This window comes from Saimiri boliviensis, chromosome 9 (assembly GCF_048565385.1).
Source record: "Saimiri boliviensis isolate mSaiBol1 chromosome 9, mSaiBol1.pri, whole genome shotgun sequence".
Taxonomy (NCBI): Eukaryota; Metazoa; Chordata; class Mammalia; order Primates; family Cebidae; genus Saimiri; species Saimiri boliviensis.
Genome location: NC_133457.1, coordinates 68,578,021 through 68,598,566, shown reverse-complemented (window position 1 = coordinate 68,598,566; position 20,546 = coordinate 68,578,021). Strand labels below are relative to the sequence as shown.

The following is a 20,546-nucleotide window of genomic DNA, read 5'->3' as shown; positions in this document are numbered from 1 at the left end:
CTAAATCCTGGTTAGTTAGAAAGAGGAATGGTGAACTGGGTAAACAGTTACTGTCGTGAAAGCTACAGGAACAGGAGCTTAACTCTGAGAGAAATGGTAGAGTTGCCGATGAGCCCAGGCACCAATCCTGAGTTACTGACAGCTCTTTAAGAAGGTGACAGAAAGAGTCATGTTTTTCTCCTTGCAGGCTAGACAAAATATGTTACAAGACTTGTAATGGTTGTGGTTAATGAAAAAGTATCACATGACACCAAGTTGTTAATTTCTTTAAATCTGACTACATACCACATAATATTCCTTAATAGTACAACGCTTAGTTGGTTTCATTGCTTTTTAAGAGGGTTATTGAATAAGAGTATATCAAGTTCATTTCCCCAATCACATCTATAAATAAACTTATTTGTAATATTAAAGGGCAATAAAGTTATAACTGAGCTGCAGGCAATGAGTCCTAATAGCAGGACAACAGCATGCCAGACTCCAAAGAATGGGAGCTTAGTGGAAAAACTGATGAAATCTGAATAAAGCCTGTAATTCAGTTAATCATATTGTTCTAGTGTGACTTAGTTTCAGTAACTGTCCTATGTTTGTATTAGACGTTAGTTAACATTAAAGAAGTTGAGTGAGGTATATAAAGAAACTCTATGCTAGTTTTTAAACATTTCTGTAAGTCTAAAATTATTTCAAAATTAACATTTTAAAAAGTTTTAAACCGTGTTAAAACACTGAAGCCAACTGCAGCATTCTCAATCTGAGATATACTTAAGTTTTTGAAGGATATATTTAGTTGTGTATATAATTATATACAAGTCAAATAGCAAGTGGGGAAGTTTAGGAAAATAGAAAAATTATTTTAGATTACTTATAATTATTTAAATTTATACATTTATAATTTCTTCATGTGGTCCTTGGAACTAAAAAAAACTGTTCAAAAGTATATTGACTCTTGTAACACAAAATTATTTTAGTTATGATCAACTTAACTCAAAGCTAGTCCTATAAGATTTTAGAGATTTGCATTTCTAAAATTTTAGGACACCCAAGTCTATTTAGGTAATTCATATAAAATGAAAAATGCATTACCTGAGGTACACCAATTTTTCTACAAGCTTCTAGGAAATTCTCCACATTTCGCCTGCATTTTGCCATTGTTAATTTAGGCTGAAATGAGGGAAAAAATGTGTTACTAGAAAAGTTTTGTTTTTGGGACAGGGTCTTGCTCTGTCACCCAGGCTGGCATGCAGTGGTGTGAGCTTGGCTCCCTGTATCCTTGACCTCCCAGGCTCAGGTGATCCTTCCACCTTAGCCTCCCAAGTCGCTGGGACTATAGTTGCGTGCCATCACACCTGGGTAACTTGTAGAGACAGGGTTTCACCACGTTGCCCAGGCTGGTCTCGAATTCCTGAGTCCAAGCAATCTCCCTGACTCAACCTCCCAAAGTGCTGGGATTAGAAGCCTGAGCTGCTGTGCCCAACCTACTAGCAATGTTTAAAAATACTGTTGCCAATCGCTTCATGACTCTCAATGCTGTGGACCAGAGGGTCAGCAAACTTTTTCTTAAAGGATCAAATAATAAATGTTAGTCTTGACGGCCACAAGAACTGTTGCAATGCTGGGCGCGACGGCTCACGCCTGTAATCCCAGCACTTTGGGAGGCCAAGGCGGCATATTACCTCAGGTCAGGAGTTTAAGAACAGCCTGACCAACAAGGAGTAACCCTGTTTCTACTGGTAATACAAAAATTAGCCAGATTTGGTGGCACATGCCTATAATCCCAGCTACTCGGCAGGGTGAGGCATGAGAATCACTTGAACCCAGGAGGCAGAAATTGCAGTGATACGAGATTGTGCCATTGCACTCCAGCCTGGGCAACAAGAGTAAAAGTCTGTCTCAAAAACAAACAAAGAGGCCGGGCGCGGTGGCTCAAGCCTGTAATCCCAGCACTTTGGGAGGCCGAGGCGGGTGGATCACGAGGTCAAGAGATCGAGACCATCCCGGTCAACATGGTGAAACCCCGTCTCTACTAAAAATACAAAAAATTAGCTGGCCATGGTGGCATGTTCCTGTAATCCCAGCTACTCAGGAGGCTGAGACAGGAGAATTGCCTGAACCCAGGAGGCGGAGGTTGCGGTAAGCCGAGATCGCGCCATTGCACTCCAGCCTGGGTAACAAAGAGCGAAACTCCGTCTCGAAAAAACAAGACAGACAAACAAACAAACAAACAAACAAACAGAACTCTTGCAACTACTCAATTCTACTAGGAGCTTGAAAGCAGCTATAGACAATATGCAAACAAAAAAGTGTGGCTGGGTTCCAATGAAACTTTTTACAATAATAAGTTCTGGCCTGTGGGCAGTAGTTTGTCACCCCCAACTTGAGACAATGGCTTTGATTTTGTAAGGCAAGTACAAAGTAGAAACATTTCGAAAGAACAGTTGAAAAACAATTTTTTCCCGTTTTAAAACAATAAAACACTAAAGCAGCAGCCCTCAACCTTTTTGGCACCAGAGACTGGTTTCATGGAAGACAATTTTTCCATGGACCAAGGGTGGGGTTAGGGAAATGGTTTCAGGATGATTCAAGCACACTGCATTCATTGTGCACTTCATTTGGAGTGCAGTGATGCGATCTTGGCTCACTGCAACCTCCGCCTCTTGGGTTCAAGGGATTCTTCTGCCTCGGCCTCCTGAGTAGCTGGGACTACAGGCACACGCCAGCATACCCAGTTAATTTTTGTATTTTTAGTAGAAACAGGGTTTCACCATGTTGGACAGGCTGGTTTTGAACTCCTGACCTCGTGATCCGCCCGCCTCAGCCTCCCAAAGTGCTACTGGGATTACAGGCATGCGCCCATGCCTGGCTTCTATTATTATTACATTGTAATGTGTAATGAAATAATCATACATAACGAAATCTACCATAATGCAGAATCGATGGGAGCCCCGAGCTTCTTTTTTTTTTTTTGAGACGGAGTTACCCAGGCTGGAGTGCAATGGCGCAATCTCGGCTCACCGCAACCTCCGCCTCCTGGGTTCAGGCAATTCTCCTGCCTCAGCCTCCTGAGTAGCTGGGATTACAGGCACACGCCACCATGCCCAGCTAATTTTTTTGGATTTTTTTTTTTTTTTTTAGTAGAGACAGGGTTTCACCATGTTGACCAGGATGGTCTCGATCTCTTGACCTCGTGATCCACCCGCCTCAGCCTCCCAAAGTGCTGGGATTACAGGCTTGAGCCGCCGCACCCGGCCGCCCTGAGCTTCTTTACCTGCAACTAGACAGTTCCATCTGCAGGTGATGGGAGACAGTGACAGATCATCAGGCATTAGATTCTCTAAGGAGCACGTGACCTAGATCCCTCCTTGCATGCACAGTTGACAACAGGGTTCATGCTCCTATAACAATCTAATGCTGCTGCTCATCTGACAGGAGGCAGAGCTCAGGTAGTGATGTGAGTGATGGGGAGCAGCTGTAAATACAGACGAAGCTTTGCTCACCTCCTGCTGTGCGGCCCAGTTCCTAACAGGCCACAGACTGGCACCCATTTGTGGCCTAGGGGTTGAGGACCCCGCACTAAAGAAAACTTGGAGGAACAGCCAAAAAATTAATTGCCCAGAGTTCATTATTTAAATATAACTACAACCCTTGGTTCATTTCCTTTCAGTCTGTCTTTCTTTTTTAGGGTTGCGGTCTCACTCTGTTACCAGGTTGTTCTGCAGTGGCATGATTGTGGCTCACTGCAGCACCAAACTCCTGGCCCAAGTGATCCTCCCACCACAGTTTCCTAAGTAGTAGGTGCACAGCTAATTTTTAAAGTTTTTTGTAGAGATGGGCTCTCACTATATTTCCCAGGCTGGTCTTAAACGCCTGGCTGCAAGCGATCCTCCCGCCTCTCTCCTTGGCTTCAGCTTAATCCCACAGGGAGCTCACAAGTGAACTGCAAGACACTCCCTCCTTGAGGGAGGACGACAAACCCCATGCTTCTCAGTCAATGGCTATAGGCTAGCAGGAAGAGCAAGGTGGCCTAGGACAGTTCCCTGAAATACCTTGGGGGAAAAGAATATGACGTCTGTAAGCTCTGGATAGTGTAGTTAAAATACATATACAAATATAGATACATAAAGTAAGTACAGCAAAATGCAAGAACTGTCAGATCTAGGTATATAGATTTTAACAGTGTTCACCGTATGATTCTTTCAACTATTCTAAAGGTTGAAATTTTTTCATAATAAAAATGTGAAGAAAGGCTCAAGGTGGTGGCTCACACCTGTAATCCCAGCACTTTGGGAGGCCAAGGCGGGCAGATCACAAGGTCAAGAGATTGAGACCATCCTGGCCAACACGGTGAAACCCTGCCTCTACCAAAAATACAAAATTAGCCAGGCATGGTGGAGTGTACCTGTGGTCCCAGCTACTCAGGAAGCTGAGGCAGAAGAATCGCTTCAACCTGGGAGGCGGAGATTGCAGTGAACCAACATTGCACCACTGCACTCCAGCCTGGTGACAGAGCAAGACTCCGTCTCCAAAAAAAAAAAAAAAAAAAGAGAGAGAAGAAAAAAAGAGGATGGTTGTGTCATCCCAAAACCTGTTCTTTTGCAGATTGCCATCCTGATACTGATGTCCAGACCCAGACAAAGAAAATCTGCCAGTTACCTTGAATGCATTTTCTCCCTCATCTTCCACCTACGGTTGGTCACTAGATCATGTCAATTTTACCTCTGAATCATCTTCTCTCTCATTGCCCTATTAGACCAGGCTTGTTAGCTTTCTAGCCTGGACTAATACAATACCCTTTTAATTGGGCATCTTTCTTTTTTCTTTTTCTTGAGACAAGTTTTGCTCTGTCTTGCCCAGGCTGCAGTGCAGTGCAGCGGTGCAATCTTGGCTCACTGCAGCCTCCACCTCCTGGGTTCAAGCGATTCTCCTGGCTCAGCCTCCTAAGTAGCTGAGACTACAGGTGCATGCCACCAACCCCAGCTAATTCTGCATTTTTAGTAGAGACAGGGTTTCACCATGTTGTCGAAGTCGAACTCCTGACCTCAGGTGATCCACCAGCCTTGGCCTCCCAAAGCACTGAGATTAAAGATGTGAGCCACTGTGCCTGACCTTTCTTTTTTCTTTTAAGAAAGAGGATCGGCCGGGTGCGGTGGCTCAAGCCTGTAATCCCAGCACTTTGGGAGGCCAAGGTGGGTGGATCACGAGGTCAAGAGATCAAGACCATCCTGGTCAACAGGGTGAAACCCCATCTCTACTAAAAAAAATACAAAAAATTGGCCGGGCGCGGTGGCTCACACCTGTAATCCCAGCACTTTGGGAGGCCGAGGTGGGTGGATCACGAGGTCAAGAGATCGAGACCATCCTGGTCAACATGGTGAAACCCCATCTCTATCAAAAAAAAATACAAAAAATTAGCTGGGCATGGTGGTGCGTGCCTGTAATCCCAGCTACTCAGGAGGCTGAGGCAGGAGAATTGCCTGAACCCAGGAGGCGGAGGTTGCAGTGAGCCAAGATCACGCCATTGCACGCCAGCCTGGGTAACAAGAGCGAAACTCCGTCTCAAAAAAAAAAAAAAGAAAGAAAGAAAAAAAAATACAAAAAATTAGCTGGGCATGGTGGCACGTGCCTGTAATCCCATCTACTCAGGAGGCTGAGGCAGGAGAATTGCTGGAACCCAGAAGGCGGAGGTTGCGGTGAGCCGCCATTGCACTCCAGCCTGGGTAACAAGAGTGAAACTCCATCTCAAAAAAAAAAAAAAAAAAAGAAACAGGATCTTACTGTATCACCCAGGCTAGTCTCAAACTCCTGGGCGCATAGGATCCTCATGCCTCAGACTCCCAAGTAGCTGGGACTACAGGCCTGAGCACTGAGCCTGGCTTGGGCATCTTTCTAGTGTACTACCTTAAATTTATCCATTTTTCACTTAGCACCTAGATTCATCATTCCTTTTTTTTGGCTTTGAGATAGGGTCTTGCTCTATCACCTAGGCTGGAGTGTACTGGTGCAATCATAGCTCCTACAGCCTTGAACTCCTGGACTCAAGTGATATTCCCACCTCAGCCTCTTGAGTAGCTGGGACTATAGGTACCTGCCACTATGCCCATCTAATTTTTGTATTTTTGGCGGAGACGGGGTTTTGCCATGTGTCCTGGCTGGTCTCAAACTCCTGGGCTCAAGCGATCTGACTGCCTCGGCCTCCCAAAGTGCTAAGATTATAAGCATGAGTCACCGTGCCCAGACTAGATTCCTCATTCTAAACTGCAATTATGATCATGGGATTCCCTCTTTAAGTCACTGTTTCCTCATTGTCTATACGAGGGTAAACTTTCCTGACATGGTTCATAAGGCCTTTGTACCACGGCCCCAGCTTTACCCCCACTTCCCATTTACATCCACAACCCTGTGCATGATCCATTCTGAACAATCTACCAACTCCTTAAGTAACATAACTTTCCTTAGCTTTTGAATCTAGAAATCCTATGCCCAGAATGCCTTCTTCCCTCTCTGTACTGCTGGAAAATTCCTCCTTATACCTCAAGAATAAGTTCGAATTTTACCTGCTCCGGGAAGTCTTCCCGGAACTCTCTAGGCAGAGTTAAGTGGTTCCTTTTTGTATTCCTGTAGCACACGTTGTACATGCCTTTCTTACGTTCATCACACTACAGTAAGTTACTGCATACGTGTCTATTTCTGCTCTAGTAGAAGTGAGACCAGGAAGGTAGAGACTGGACTCTTGACAACTTTATCCTTAATATCTAGCACAATGCTTAACAAATGTCTGCCCAATGTGCTTAACACACGTCTGATGAATAGCCAAGGCTTTTTAGCATTATAAACTTACTACAGCTGGTGAAGGAACATGAATGCTTGGGACGGATCGAGGTCGAACATGATTTGCCAAGTGGCAAAGAACAACGCCGTCAGTTAGAGCTGCTCCGAGATCGCAAGGCAGGGATACTTTCAACCGGTACTCAATATGCTAAAAGAACAAAAACATGTAAATATATCAACTGAAGAATGACTGACACATAGGACGTAAGGGAGTTATAATGAAATCTATTTAATTTAAAAAACAAGATAAAAAGCAAGTAAGTACCACATTATCCATTTTATTCCTCTATCCTAAGTCTAACTCAAGGAAATCTTATATATATGTACGGCAGCCAGGCCATAGTGGTACAAAGTACAACAAAAATTCATTTACAACTTTCTGATTAAAAAAAAAAAAAACCTAGATTCTCTTTCAATTCCAAAATAAAGAGCAAATCACTCACTATGTATGTATAAGTATGATATTTATATATATGTGTGTGTACACACATGTAAATTATTACTCTTACAATATCTCTTTATAATATGAAGCAGAAAAAAAAATTTAAATGAATAAGGCTAGGAATTGAGCTTTATAGAATAAACCGCCTCACTTTCTAAGTAAACAGCTGAAAATAATTTCCTTAATAGTAAAATGTTCTACATTCATCACAAAACACAGCACACAATGGGTACTTGTTGATTCCACTAAAAATTACAGCTAGGCATGGAGGCTCACACTGTAATCCCAGCACTTTGGGAGGTTGAGGCCAGTGGATCACCTGAGGTCAGGAGTTCAAGACCAGCCCGGCCAACATGGTGAAACCCCTTTTCTACTGAAAACACAAAATCAGCTGGGTATAGTAATGAGCACCTGTAATCCCAGCTACTTGGGAGGCTGAGGCAGAAGAATTGCTTGAACCCAGGAGGCATAGGCTGCAGTGAGCCAGGATCATGCCACTGAACTCCAGCCTGGGTGACAGAGTGAGACTCCGTCTAAAAAAAAGAAATAAATTAAGATTACATGTCAAATGAAGAAGTGATTGCAGGATTATCTTCTATAGCAATAACACTGAAAAAGTGTAAATCAAAGGTAATGTACATACTTTACGCAACTGATCTATTAATTCCAGCTCTTCTTCTCTCTGTCTTGAATTCTGTCTTGTTATGGAATCTATAGACTCAGTGGCAGGTACAGCAGATGGAGGAAGGGGTGAAGCATGACCTATAAAAATATTAATATGTAAGACAGAAAGGCAACTGCCAGTGCTAGGAAAATATCCAGCTCTCCCTGATCAGTTTTCTTGCAAATACAGTATAGTGCTTTCTACTTTCTGGATTGACTTTTTAAAGGGTTTTTATTATGGAGATTTTCAAATATACACAACAGAGAATAGTATTAAAAAACTACAGGCCGGGCGTGGTGGCTCACGCCTGTAATCCCAGCACTTTGGGAGGCTGAGGCAGGCAGATCACGAAGTCAAAGAAATCAAGACCATCCTAGCCAACATGGTGAAACCCTGTCTCTACTAAAAATACAAAAATTAGCCAGGCGTGGTGGCGTGTACCTGTAGTCCCAGCTACTCAGGAGGCAAGACAGGAGAATTCCTTAAACCTAGGAGGCGGAAGTTGCAGTGAGCCAAGATCGTGCCATTGCACTCCAGCCTGGCACCTGGTGACAGAGCAAGACTCTCTCTCAAAAAAAAAAAAAAGGAAAAGGAAAAAACTACATAATGCTTGTTACCCAGTTGACACAACTACTTTTGTTTGATTACATCCACTTAAAAATCTTTTTATTGAAAATTAACACATACAGCAAAATACACAAATCGTATGCATAGTGCTCAATAAAATATCCTCGGCAAGTGAAGACAGCAAGGTTTATAATGCAAACTTACCAATTCCAGGAGCCCCTTCCATGCTCCTTGCCCGTAAGTACTGCTCAAAACCAGTATCCTGACTTCTAACACTGCTGACTGGTTTTGTTCATTTTTGAACTTTGTATAAATTAAGCTGTGTTGCATGTATTCTTTTGTTTCAATGATATGTTTATGAGATTGATTCATGTTGTTGTATACAGGACTTTGTTCACTGCTTATGTGGTATTCCACTGTACAAATACACAATTCATTTACCCATTCTGTTGATGGACACTGTTTCACTGTTTCAGGCTATTATGAATAATGCTGCCATGAGTATTTTTGTACATATTTTTGGTATACATGTGTACATATTTCTCAAAAGTGAAACTGTGGTCATGGGTTACAGAGTCATCCCTCCATATCCATGGGAAATTGGTTCCAGAAACCACTCCTTCCCATACCAAACTTCGTGGATGTTCACGTCCCCTATTTAAAATGTAGTATTTGCATACGACCTATGTATATCCTCCTTAATACTATACTTTAAATCATCTCTCTGTTACTCATAATACTTAATACGATGTAAATGCTATATAAATTGTCATTATACTGTATTTTATAATTTGTATTATTTCTTTATTGTGGCATTATTTATTATTGTTGTATCTTTTCTGAAGAATTTTCTGACCATGGCTGGCTGAATCCCTAAATATGGAATCCGTGGGTATGGAGGCTGACTGATAATGCAGTCTTCCCCGCTTTCTTACATTCTTACCAGCAGTGCACCTTCAGGTTGACTTTTAAGTCTTACTTTGGATGGATCTGTTGATAACATTAAAGACAGGCTGTGTTTTTTGTTTGTTTGTTTCTTGAAAAAGGGTCTCACTTTGTCACCCAACCTGGAGTGCAGTCATGCAAAATCTTGACTCACCGCAGCCTCAACCTCCTGGGCTCAAGCCATCCTACTGCCTCAAGCCCCAGCAAGCAGCTGTGACTACAGGCCTGTGCCACTATGCCTAGCTAATTTTTTGTCTTTTCTTAAGAGTTGGGATTTTTGCCATGTTGCACAGGCTGGTCTCAATTCCGGAGCTCAAGTGATCCCACCTAGCTCGGCCTCCCAAAGTACCAGTATTACAGGCATGAGCCATCACGCCTGGCCTATTTTTAAATTTTTTTTTTTGAGATACAGTTTCACACTCTCATCCAGGGTGGAGTGCAGTGGCGCAATCTCATCTCACTACAACTTCTACCTCCTGGGTTCAAGTGACTCTGCCTCAGCTTCCTAAGTAGCTGGGACTACAGGCGCACACCACCATGCCTGGACAATTTTTGTTTTCTTGGAGACATGGTCTCACTCTGTCGCCCAGGCTGAAATGCAGTGGCGCAAACCTGGCTCACTGCAACCTTTGCCTCCCAGGTTAAAGTGATTCTCCTGTCTCAGCCTCCTGAGTAGCTGGAGTTACAGGCACCATAAAAAAATACCCAGCTGATTTTTCTTTGTTTTCAGTAGAGACGGGGTTTCACCATGTTGGACAGGCTGGTCTCAAACTCCTGACTTCATGTGATCCGCCCACCTTGGCCTCCCAAAGTGCCGGGATTACAGGAGTGAGCCACCGTGCCCAGCCAATTTTTGTATTTTTAGTAGAGATGGGTTTCATCACGTTGGCCAGGCTGAACTCCTACCTCAAGTGATCTGCCTGCCTCGGCCTCCCAAAGTGCTGGGATTGCAGGTGTGAGCGACTATGCCCAGCCTTATTTTTGTTTTTTAAAGAGACAAGTCTTGCTCTTTTGGCCAAGCTAGAGAACAGGGGTGCTTTTAATTATAACTCACTGTAACCTTGAACTCTTGGACTCAAGCAATCCTCCCCCTCAGCCTCCCAACTAGCTGGGATAATAGGCACGTACCACCATGCCAAAAGTAGTCATTTTTGACTTGAAATGGTTGTTTCCTCTCCCAGGTAACTTCTCTTTTGGGGACCAAACAGAAATTTGTCATTATTAACTAATAGAACATGAGACTTTAAGTAGTTTAAAAATTATCGATTTATTGTTTTAAGAAAAAAGCTTTTATCAATAGAAAAATCTGAAATTGAGCTCATTACCAAGACAAAGAACATTGCCTAAACCCTTGAAAGAGCATTTTATTTGTTAAAACACTCTATAACCTGCTTTTAGGTGGCCTAAGAAACATTCTCATTCAAACAAATTCAAGTAAGATTTTCCTGATTTAACATCAATGAGATCACACACATGCGTAAGGCTTTTGCCAAGGTGATAGCTTGGTGTAGAAGTTTAACAGCATACATCTAATAGCTAGTGTCACTGTGTAAACCTCCCCTTGCCCCTAGCTTTTAAAATCACTGCCACCTACCTTTGTTTGTTTCTGCCCGGACACCGGCTCGGAAAAGGAAGCTTTCAGGGCGCTGAGACTGATTTCTCTGGATAGCAGCAGGAAAAGAATACGCAGGGGAATGATGAACTAAATCAGCATGAAAGTGAAATGAGATTAGAGGAGATGAAAAGAAAATATAATAGCAGACATACATGTTATAAAAGTTAAACAGCAAATAAAAAAATCAAACATGGCAATGATGTAAAATAATAATTCTATTTAATAATGAAACGTCTGGTAGAAAAAAGTAATCCTGAAAGCAGAGGGACTGCTTGTGTGTATTTTACGTTGTCATGTTATTTGTGGTGTGTCCATAAAGGCAGAATGAAAGTTAACATATTGAACAGTCTCCTGCAAACCTAGGGCCCTGCTAGCTGTTGTTTACTTACTCATATCAAATGGCTCACTAGCTGAGCAACCAATTTAATTTAAAAATGGGGGGAAAACCCAGTGGTTTCCAATTCTTTATTTGATTTCCATCTCAGAAAAAGCAGCCACAGCTCACTAAGAAGTAATTTAGGAAAATCTTGGTAAAAATTTATAATCTTGGCTGCATGGTGTGGCTTACACCTGTAGTCGAAACACTTTGGAAGGCCAAGGCAGAAGGATTCCTTGAGCCCAGGAGTTTGAGACCAGCCTGGTCAATATAGAAAGTACTTGTCTCTATTTAAATTTTTTTAATTAAAAAAAAAAAAAAAAAAAAGAACTATACTCTTGATGTGGCTAATTGCACCTTTGTGTCCATTACCTGTTTCTGTTGTAGATGAACTTAATAGAGCATTAGGTCTGTCATCAACCTGTGAGGAAACAGAGATACATCAATAATTATTATTCAAGAAGAAATACTTTCTACATTTATGGTACTTTTGGAATTATAAAAGACAAAAAACAGGCAGCTCTCCTTCACAATTAAGTCTAGAGATGAGAATTTGGGCCAGGTGTGGTGGCTCATGCCTGTAATCCCAGTGCTTTGGAAGGCTGAGGTGGGAGGATCGCCTGACAGCAGGAGGTGAGACCAGCCTAGGCAGCACAGTAAGACCCTGTCTCTACAAAAATATTTTAAAAATTACTTAAGCCGGGCGCGGTGGCTCAAGCCTGTAATCCCAGCACTTTGGGAGGCTGAGGCGGGTGGATCACGAGGTCAAGAGATCGAGACCATCCTGGTCAACATGGTGAAACCCCGTCTCTACTAAAAATACAAAAAATTAGCTGGGCATGGTGGCACGTGCCTGTAATCCCAACTACTCAGGAGGCTGAGGCGGGAGAATTGCCTGAACCCAGGAGGCGGAGGTTGCGGTGAGCCGAGATCGCGCCACTGCACTCCAGCCTGGGTAACAGGAGCGAAACTCCGTCTTAAAAAAAAAAAAAAAAAAAAAAAAAATTACTTAGGTGTAGTGGTGTGCTCCTGTAGAGTCTGAGGCAGGATCACTGAAGCCCAGGAATTGAAGGCTGTAATGAGCTATGACTGTGCACTGCACTTCAGCCTGGGTGACAAAGCGAGATACTGTCTCTATCTTTTTGTTTTGTTTTTGAGATAGGGTCTCACTCTGTCATCCAGGCTACAGTGCAATGGCATGGTCTCCCGGGTTCAGGTGATCCTCCTACCTCAGCCTCCCAAGTAGCTGGAACTATAAAGCGCACACCACCATGCCCAGTTAATTTTCGTATTTTTTGTAGAGACAGGGTCTTGCCATGTTAGCCAGGTTGGTCTCAACCTCCTGAGTTCAAGTCATCCACCCATCTCAGCCTCCCAAACCACTGGATTACAGATGTGAGCCACTGTGCCTGGCCTGACGCTCTCTTTAAAAAAAAAAAAAAGAAAGAAAGAAAAAAAAAATGAGGGTTTGATGAAATGAATTCTGTATTTTTAAAAGCCACGCTGGCCGGACGAGGTGGCTCACAAAGTCAGGAGTTCAAGACCAGACTGAATTATTAGATTATTCTGGACACGGAGGAAGAAATAAGTTCAAAATTTAAAAAACACTTATGAACAGGACATAGACTAGAAATGTAAGCGTATTAAAGAATAAAAGGAGAAAATGAACAGGCAACTTTATGAGATGAGAAAGAAGAGCTTAAACAAACACCACTGATGGGGAACGAATGTTCTCTCTTTGGTTTCAAACAGCAATAGGCCAGGTGCAGTGGCTCACACCTATAATCCCAGCACTTCGGGAGGCCGAGGTAAGTGGATGGCCTGAGGTCAGGGGTTTGAAACCAGCCTGACCAACATGGCAAAACCCCATCTCTACTAAAAATACAAAAGTTAGCTGGATGTGGTGGGGTATGCCTGTAGTCCCAGCTACTCAGGAGGCTGAGGCAGGAGAATTGCTTGAACCCAGGGGCTGGAAGCTGCAGCGAGCTGAGATTGCACTGCTGCACTCCAGCCTGGGCAACAGAGCAAGACTCCATCTCAAAAAAACAAAAAACAAACAGAAGAAACAACAGATAATTCCCAACTAGGTATGATGAAAAAACAAAGCCAGAATAGAGGAGACTTATAAATATGATGGTTTTTAAAATGTATTTTTATTGAAGCTATAAATCTTACATTCTAGGATACTAAAATAATTAGCTTAAATCACTCTGGGGCTATTAACCATATTTGGTAACTCTTGGAAAACTGGAGAGCAAAAAAAATAAAAATAAAAAATCTCTCACTAGAGAGTTTAGGCAATGAAAAAAAAGAACCTAATAAACTGGCATAATCTCAACCCTTAAGCCTGGCTAAGCATAAGGTAAAATAACTCATAAATGTAATGTATAATTGCTGTGAAAATAACAGAGATACTAAAAAAATTAAAAATATATCTTTGGTTTTTTTCCTTTTCTAGCCTGGGCGAAAGAGTGAGACTCTGTCACAAAAAAAGAAAAAAGTTGGGGTCAGCATTAAACAAACATGATGCAGACTGAACTGAGGGTTACCAGAGACTGGGAAGGGTAGTAGGAGAGTGACAGGAGGAAGTGGGCTTAATGGGTACAAAAAACTAAAAGGATCCAGTATTTGGTAGTACAAAAGGGTCATTAGGGTAAATAATAATTTATTTGTAAATTTAAAAATAACTAAAGGAGTATAACTGGATTGTTTGTAACACTAAGGATAAATGCTTAAGGTGATGAATAGTCCATTTACCTGAGATAATTATTATGCATTATACACCTGTATCAAAGTACCTCATAAATATACACACCTACTATATATTCATAAAAATAAAAATAAAAAAATACAAGGGCATGATACAAGAATTCGGTTTTTATGTTTTTAGTCACAGTCTTGCTGGGGAGCAGTGGTGTGTGATCACAGCTCATTGCAGCCTTGAATTCCTGACATCAACTGCAATCCCTCCTCGGGCTCCCAACACTGGGATTACAGGTGTGAGCCAGTGTGCCTGGCTCAATGCAACAATTTGAAAGTATTGTGGTATATTAGAGAAGTAAAAATGTTCAAACAGCAAAATTAAATATTCAGGAAAAATACAGGATACAACATGTGGAACGTAACTGTCATTTAGAAGTATGACTGGGTTGGGCGGAGCGGCTGACACCCAGCACTTTGGGAGGCTGAGGCGGGATGACCGCTTGAACTCAGGAATTTGAGACTAGCCTGGGCAATGCAGTGGAACCCTGTCTCTACAAAAACTTAAAAAATTAGCCAGGTGTGGTAGTACACATTTGTAGCCTCAACTACTCAGGAGACTAGGGTGGGAGGATTGCTTGAGCCTGGGAGGCAGAGGTTGCAGTGAGCTGATACTGTACTCCAGCCTGGGAGATAGAGCAAGACTTTGTCTCAAAACATAAAAGAAGTATAACTAGGCTGGGCGCGGTGGCTCAAGCCTGTAATCCCAGCACTTTGGGAGGCCAAGGCGGGTGGATCACAAGGTCGAGAGATCGAGACCATCCTGGTCAACATGGTGAAACCCCGTCTCTACTAAAAATACAAAAAACTAGCTGGGCGTGGTGGCGCGTGCCTGTAATCCCAGCTACTTAGGAGGCTGAGGCAGGAGAATTGCCTGAGCCCAGGAGGCGGAGGTTGCGGTGAGCCGAGATCGCGCCATTGCACTCCAGCCTGGGTAACAAGAGTGAAACTCCGTCTCAAAAAAAAAAAAAAAAAGTATAACTAAAACATTTGGGAATTACAGTGGATACTTAGCAAAAAGACCAAAATTTCTAAAACCACCCTAAATGGGCAAGCTCTAATGAGGGATCTATTTCTAGCTGTGGAACATGAAGCCAGAACGGAGGGCAGAGAACTTGTGAAAATTCATTAAAGATTAACAGGCTAGGCCGATCGTGGTGGCTCAAGCCTGTAATCCCAGCACTTTTGGGAGGCCGAGGCGGGTGGATCACGAGGTCAAGAGATCAAGACCATCCTGGTCAACATGGTGAAACCCCGTCTCTACTAAAAATACAAAACATTAGCTGGGCATGGTGGCGTGTGCCTGTAATCCCAGCTACTCGGGAGGCTGAGGCAGGAGAATTGCCTGAACCCAGGAGGCGGAGGTTGCGGTGAGCCGAGATCACGCCATTGCACTCCAGCCTGGGTAACAAGAGCGAAACTCCGTCTCAAAAAAAAAAGAAAGATTAACAGGCTAGGAAAGGTATGTAAAAGGATCTCAGTTTATTTAGGAAAAAACTAAGGATGGCATCGTAACTGTTTTTAAATTCTTACATTAAAAAAAAGGAAATCATTTTTTTTTTTTTAAAGGATTCTTACATTAAAAAATGCTGAATAACTAGAAAATCTCCACTCTGGAAATTAAAGAAGTGTAAACCACAGCAGGACAATTGTAAGTCAGACAAAGGTTTTCTTGAGAGTGAGAACTGTTAATCATTTTGTACATATCCAGTGATAACAAATACGGAATTACCATTCCTAGAGGCCTTCAAAAAATAAAATACTACAGGTTCTTAATTTTTAGACTTTAAATTTTTCCAGAAGGTGATGTGTATCATCTCTTATGACATTACTGTTGATATAAATTTTTTTCTTATAGGGCCAGACCATACATATTTTAGTCTTGTAGGTATATGGTCTTGGTCACAATTATTCCAACTCAGGTGTTTACTGTGCAAGCAACCATAGGTAATATATAAACAAAAGGGACTGGATATAAAGATAAAGATTTATTTATAAAACCAAGTGGCCTAGGGTCCATAGTTGGCTGACCCCTACTGTAGAGGGCTTTCGCAGTGACAGTTTCTTTGGACTCAAATTATTTTGTATGCACATTAGACAACAGAGTTAATTTGGTATTATATACTAACCAAAGTGAAATAATAATTCATGACAAGAAAAAAAACTTTGATAAAAAAACCAGAATAACACACCAAACAATCTGAATACAAAGAATTATGTGAGCTCTATGACAATCTCTAGCATCATAAAACTTTCAAAAAAATTTCAAGGGAAATCAATGTTAAACTCAGTTTCATAACAGGTATATATATGCGATCCTGTATTTCTGACTGTTAGATCAATTCACTGAAAATTCAACACCTTATATATGCCCCCTCCCCAAATTTCCTGGTGAATTACAGTAACAAGAGATACCTTAAGAGGTGTGAAGGCAGAAGAATGAGGCAGCGCAGCAGCACAGCCCACTTGATTCAGCCCTGACAGCGACTACATTTCAAATGAGAGAGAAGAAACAGAAGGCAGCATTTACATTAGCAAAATGTCAGGCAGGCAGATTTGACTAGTGAAGTTAGAAAAGGAAAAGGTCACTGACAATCTTTCAAGCGGTTTACTAAGCTACTGACAGGGCAGAGAGTATTTGGGGGACAGAAACCCATCGACACTGTTTTTCCACTTGTATAATTCAGAGTAGTTTCAATACCTCATGCTGCATTAATCAAAAAATGAGAGGCAAGATATTGATTTGATGCATAAATAAAACAGAACATCAACATTTTTAGCATAGTAGCCTTGAAACTAACGAGTCCTGTTCCTATGATGGGGGATTTTAACAACACAGAACTGGCCTGAATAAAAACAATACTTTTTCAGCATTAATCAAAAATAGATATATTATAATTTAATATGAGAATACAGGACATGAGGATTCTGCATCAACCTCAATGATGAACCAGTATTTCATTTCTGCCTCCATGAAACTCCTAATGATCTATAAGAGGGTAAGGTGGAATTTCCCTTTTCTTCAAATCCTTCATTTTTTACCAACCAACATACAACTGGTTAGATATATTAGAGATATAATTACAGATACTAAATGTTAGAGTCTATTGTATACATATAATTATTGTCAGTTAAAAAGAAAAAAATTTAAAGTATGTATTATATAGAATTTTGATTACAGGTAAGAGATGTTCAAAACTTGAGAATTTTTCTCATTTGCCACATGGGAATTGGAAATCAGAGAAGACAGTACTTTCGAAAAGGGCACTGGATAAAGTTTTACCTATTAAAACAAGAAAATGCCAAGAGCTTAAAAATAGTGAAGTCTTTATAAGTTAAATTAAAAATAAATTTAAACAAGGACCACAAATTTCTAAACCATGAGATAAATGAACAAGAAAACAAATGGGTATTTAACAAAAGGTATGTATATATGGTCAACAAAATAAATAAAACTGTGGTTTTAATGAGTATTAACATATTTTTCTTTGACAAAAGAAGCATGTAACACACAATGTATTACGTGTATCACAAAATCTATCTTAAGGCAGTAAATAATAAAAACATACCAAAAAACAAAACTGTGACAATGGTAATATACTGTGTATGCTCCAGCAGTTTAGATTTCCCAGGCCTTCTTTTTAATCAAAGGCACTGGAACTACTGCCAATCTTAAATATAAAAAGGAAAAATAGAAGTGGAGGAAGAGGAGTTAAAATGAACTTCATATTCTTTTAAAATGAGACCTGATACAGATGAAAGCAACAAGAGCTTGAGGAATAGCCTGAAGAGAATGTCCGTGTAACGGATATTAGCTGTTACAAATTTTTATTTCAAATCCTATGTTTCAAGGTCTTTAAATCAAATTAAACATTTACCTTACCATATCATCAGACCTTTTCATCATGAAACTATTTAATAATCAGTAGATGCACAGAACTTATGTGTCCATTCAGGAAATATTTACTGAGCATCTAATATATTCCAGGAACTGTGGTAGGGATGGAGTATATTAAGGCATATTAATACAAAATAGAATATCCATGTGCTCATGAAGCTTACAGTCTAGTAGCCTAATAGAAAAGAGACTATAAAAGAATAAACAAGTTGGGCACGGTGGCTCATGCCAGCATTTTGGGAGGCTGGGACAGGAGGACTACTTAAGCCCAGTAGTAAGAGACCAGCCTGGGCAACACAGTGAGACCCTGTCTCTACAAAAGATTTTTTTAAAAATTAGCCACCTGTGGTGCATGCATCTGTAGTCTCAGCTACTCGGGAGGCTGATGCAAAAGGATCACTTGAGCCCAGGAGGTTGAGGCTTCAAGGAGCCATGTTCGTGCCACTGCACTCTAGCCTGGACAACAGATGGAGACCCTGTCCAAAAATAAATAAATAAATAAAATAAAAATAAAAAACAATAAACATACTATGATAAAAAAAAATTACTGTGAGAACAGTAATAAACTCTACTTCCTGGGCCTCCTTTTCATCAAATGTACTGGAACTCCTGTCAAATTATTTAACTGTCAATAAACTGTGGGCTGATTTAAGGGTAGCGGGCTGCAGAGAAGCCATGTTAAAGATGTGACATTTAAACAAATACCTGATAGATGAATAGGAATTAATCAATGGGTATATGCAGTGAAGGAAAGGCATTCTATGTAAAAGGAATAGCATTTGCAAAGGTCTGAGGTGGGAAAGGGCTTATTATATCTGAAGAGTTGAAAAAAATGCTGGTATAGCATAAGCCCAGAGATGAAACTGGAGAGGGAGACAGTAGACAGAGCAAGAATAACCTCTAGGCAGTTTTTATTTCACTCTAAGAGCCACGTAAAGCCTTCTGAGGCATGGAGAGGGTGACAGTAGACAGAGCAAGAAGGAACTTCTAGGCCATGTTTTGATTACTCTAAGAGCAATATGAAGCCCTCTGAAGCATAGTTTTGATAATATGAGGTTTTATTTTAAATATGACTCTTTTTGCAGTGTCAGTTACACACTTATTTGTCATACCAAGAAATGTGAGATATGGGGGCCGGGTGTAGTGGCTCACGCCTGTAATCCCAGCACTTTGGGAGGCTGAGGTGGGGGGATCACCTGAGGTCAGGAGTTCAAGACCAACCTGACCAACATGGCGAAACCCTGTCTCTACCAAAAATAGAAAAATTAGCTGGGCATGGTGGCATGTGCCTGTAATCCCAACTTCTTGGAAGCTTGAGGCAGGAGAATCGCTTGAACCCAGGAGGTGGAGGTTGCAGTGAGCCAAGATTGTGCCACTGCACTCCATTCTGGACGAAAGAGCAAGACTCTAAAAAAAGGTCATTGGACTTAGAAGAAATTCCTTGCTTTTAAATACCCTCTAATTTGGAGGATCAGATATGAATACTGATAACTAAAACATAAGTGAATGTGTTCTGACAAATGGCTGAAGGGAATTTCATATTTCACACTAAGGGGATTTTGCTGTTCTTGTTTTTCTAAATTCCACTGTTTCCTTGACAAAAAAGTCTTGGCACTCAGACTTATATCACTTACTATATGTGTTATTAAATCTTCAGTTTCCTAAACTGTTTCAATTACAGCATGGGAAGCAGTACAGCATGGTGTTTAATGCAAGTTCTCACGTCAGCCAGATAGATACGGAGTCTCAGCCTCGCACTTACTAGCTATGTGACCTTGGACAAGTCACATTCTCAGCAATCACTTGTAAAAAGGTGGTAAGTTTAACCTTAACTCAAAGTTACTAGGAAGAGTAAATGAGATAATTTGGCTACTTGTCTGGATCATCAGAGGCTCTCAATATTTCTCTACATTAATTATTTACTTCTTATGCCAATTCACTTCCATTAAAATTCTAGAGTCTGATGACTGCAATCATCTGTAAGACTGCCAAGTTAAAAGGCGCTTTATCCATCTCAAAGGAAATGAAGATTGCAGAGTACACAGAAATTTTAACAGAACATGGAAGTTTATATAATAGGAATCTCATGCTGAAGCATGCAGTTCATGCAATAGTATGCACAGTGGCAGCAGTTACTAGCACATGAGACAGAACTGCTATAGACACTAGAATTCTCAATCACACTACTATAAAAAAATAGCATAAAACATGATGGGGAAAGAAATTCTATAAATGTTTAGAATTCTTTCACAGGCTAATAAAAGTAAGACTTTAAATAAATCTTCCATCTTAAACACTCATTTTCAGCTGATGAACAAGAAATAAAAGTAAACCAGTGTTAAAAATGGTAAGCAGTTAATGTTTCCTTGAGTTTACAAAATGAACATGAAGGAATAATATTAAGATATAAGTATTTAAAACCAAAGTTAAGGATATTCAGTAGCTTAAAATGAA

At 41.0% G+C, this 20,546-nt stretch overlaps 1 protein-coding gene across 12 annotated transcripts in view; it reads right to left on the bottom strand.

Annotated features, from left to right (window-relative positions):
* LRCH3 (leucine rich repeats and calponin homology domain containing 3) overlaps positions 1–20,546 on the bottom strand; it is a 105,120-nt gene that overhangs the window by 10,614 nt on the left and 73,960 nt on the right. For 6 of the 12 annotated variants that reach the window (XM_039461853.2, XM_039461858.2, XM_039461851.2 and 3 more), the window contains 6 exons: positions 16,610–16,681; positions 11,807–11,855; positions 11,038–11,145; positions 7,911–8,029; positions 6,836–6,973; positions 1,084–1,161 (listed from right to left, as the gene is read on the bottom strand). In XM_039461853.2, coding sequence (XP_039317787.1) covers positions 1,084–1,161; positions 6,836–6,973; positions 7,911–8,029; positions 11,038–11,145; positions 11,807–11,855; positions 16,610–16,681 — 564 coding nt within the window. The remainder of the gene's footprint in view (positions 1–1,083; positions 1,162–6,835; positions 6,974–7,910; positions 8,030–11,037; positions 11,146–11,806; positions 11,856–16,609; positions 16,682–20,546) is intronic. The other 6 variants (XM_039461856.2, XM_039461860.2, XM_074406128.1 and 3 more) reach the window with 2 other exon arrangements.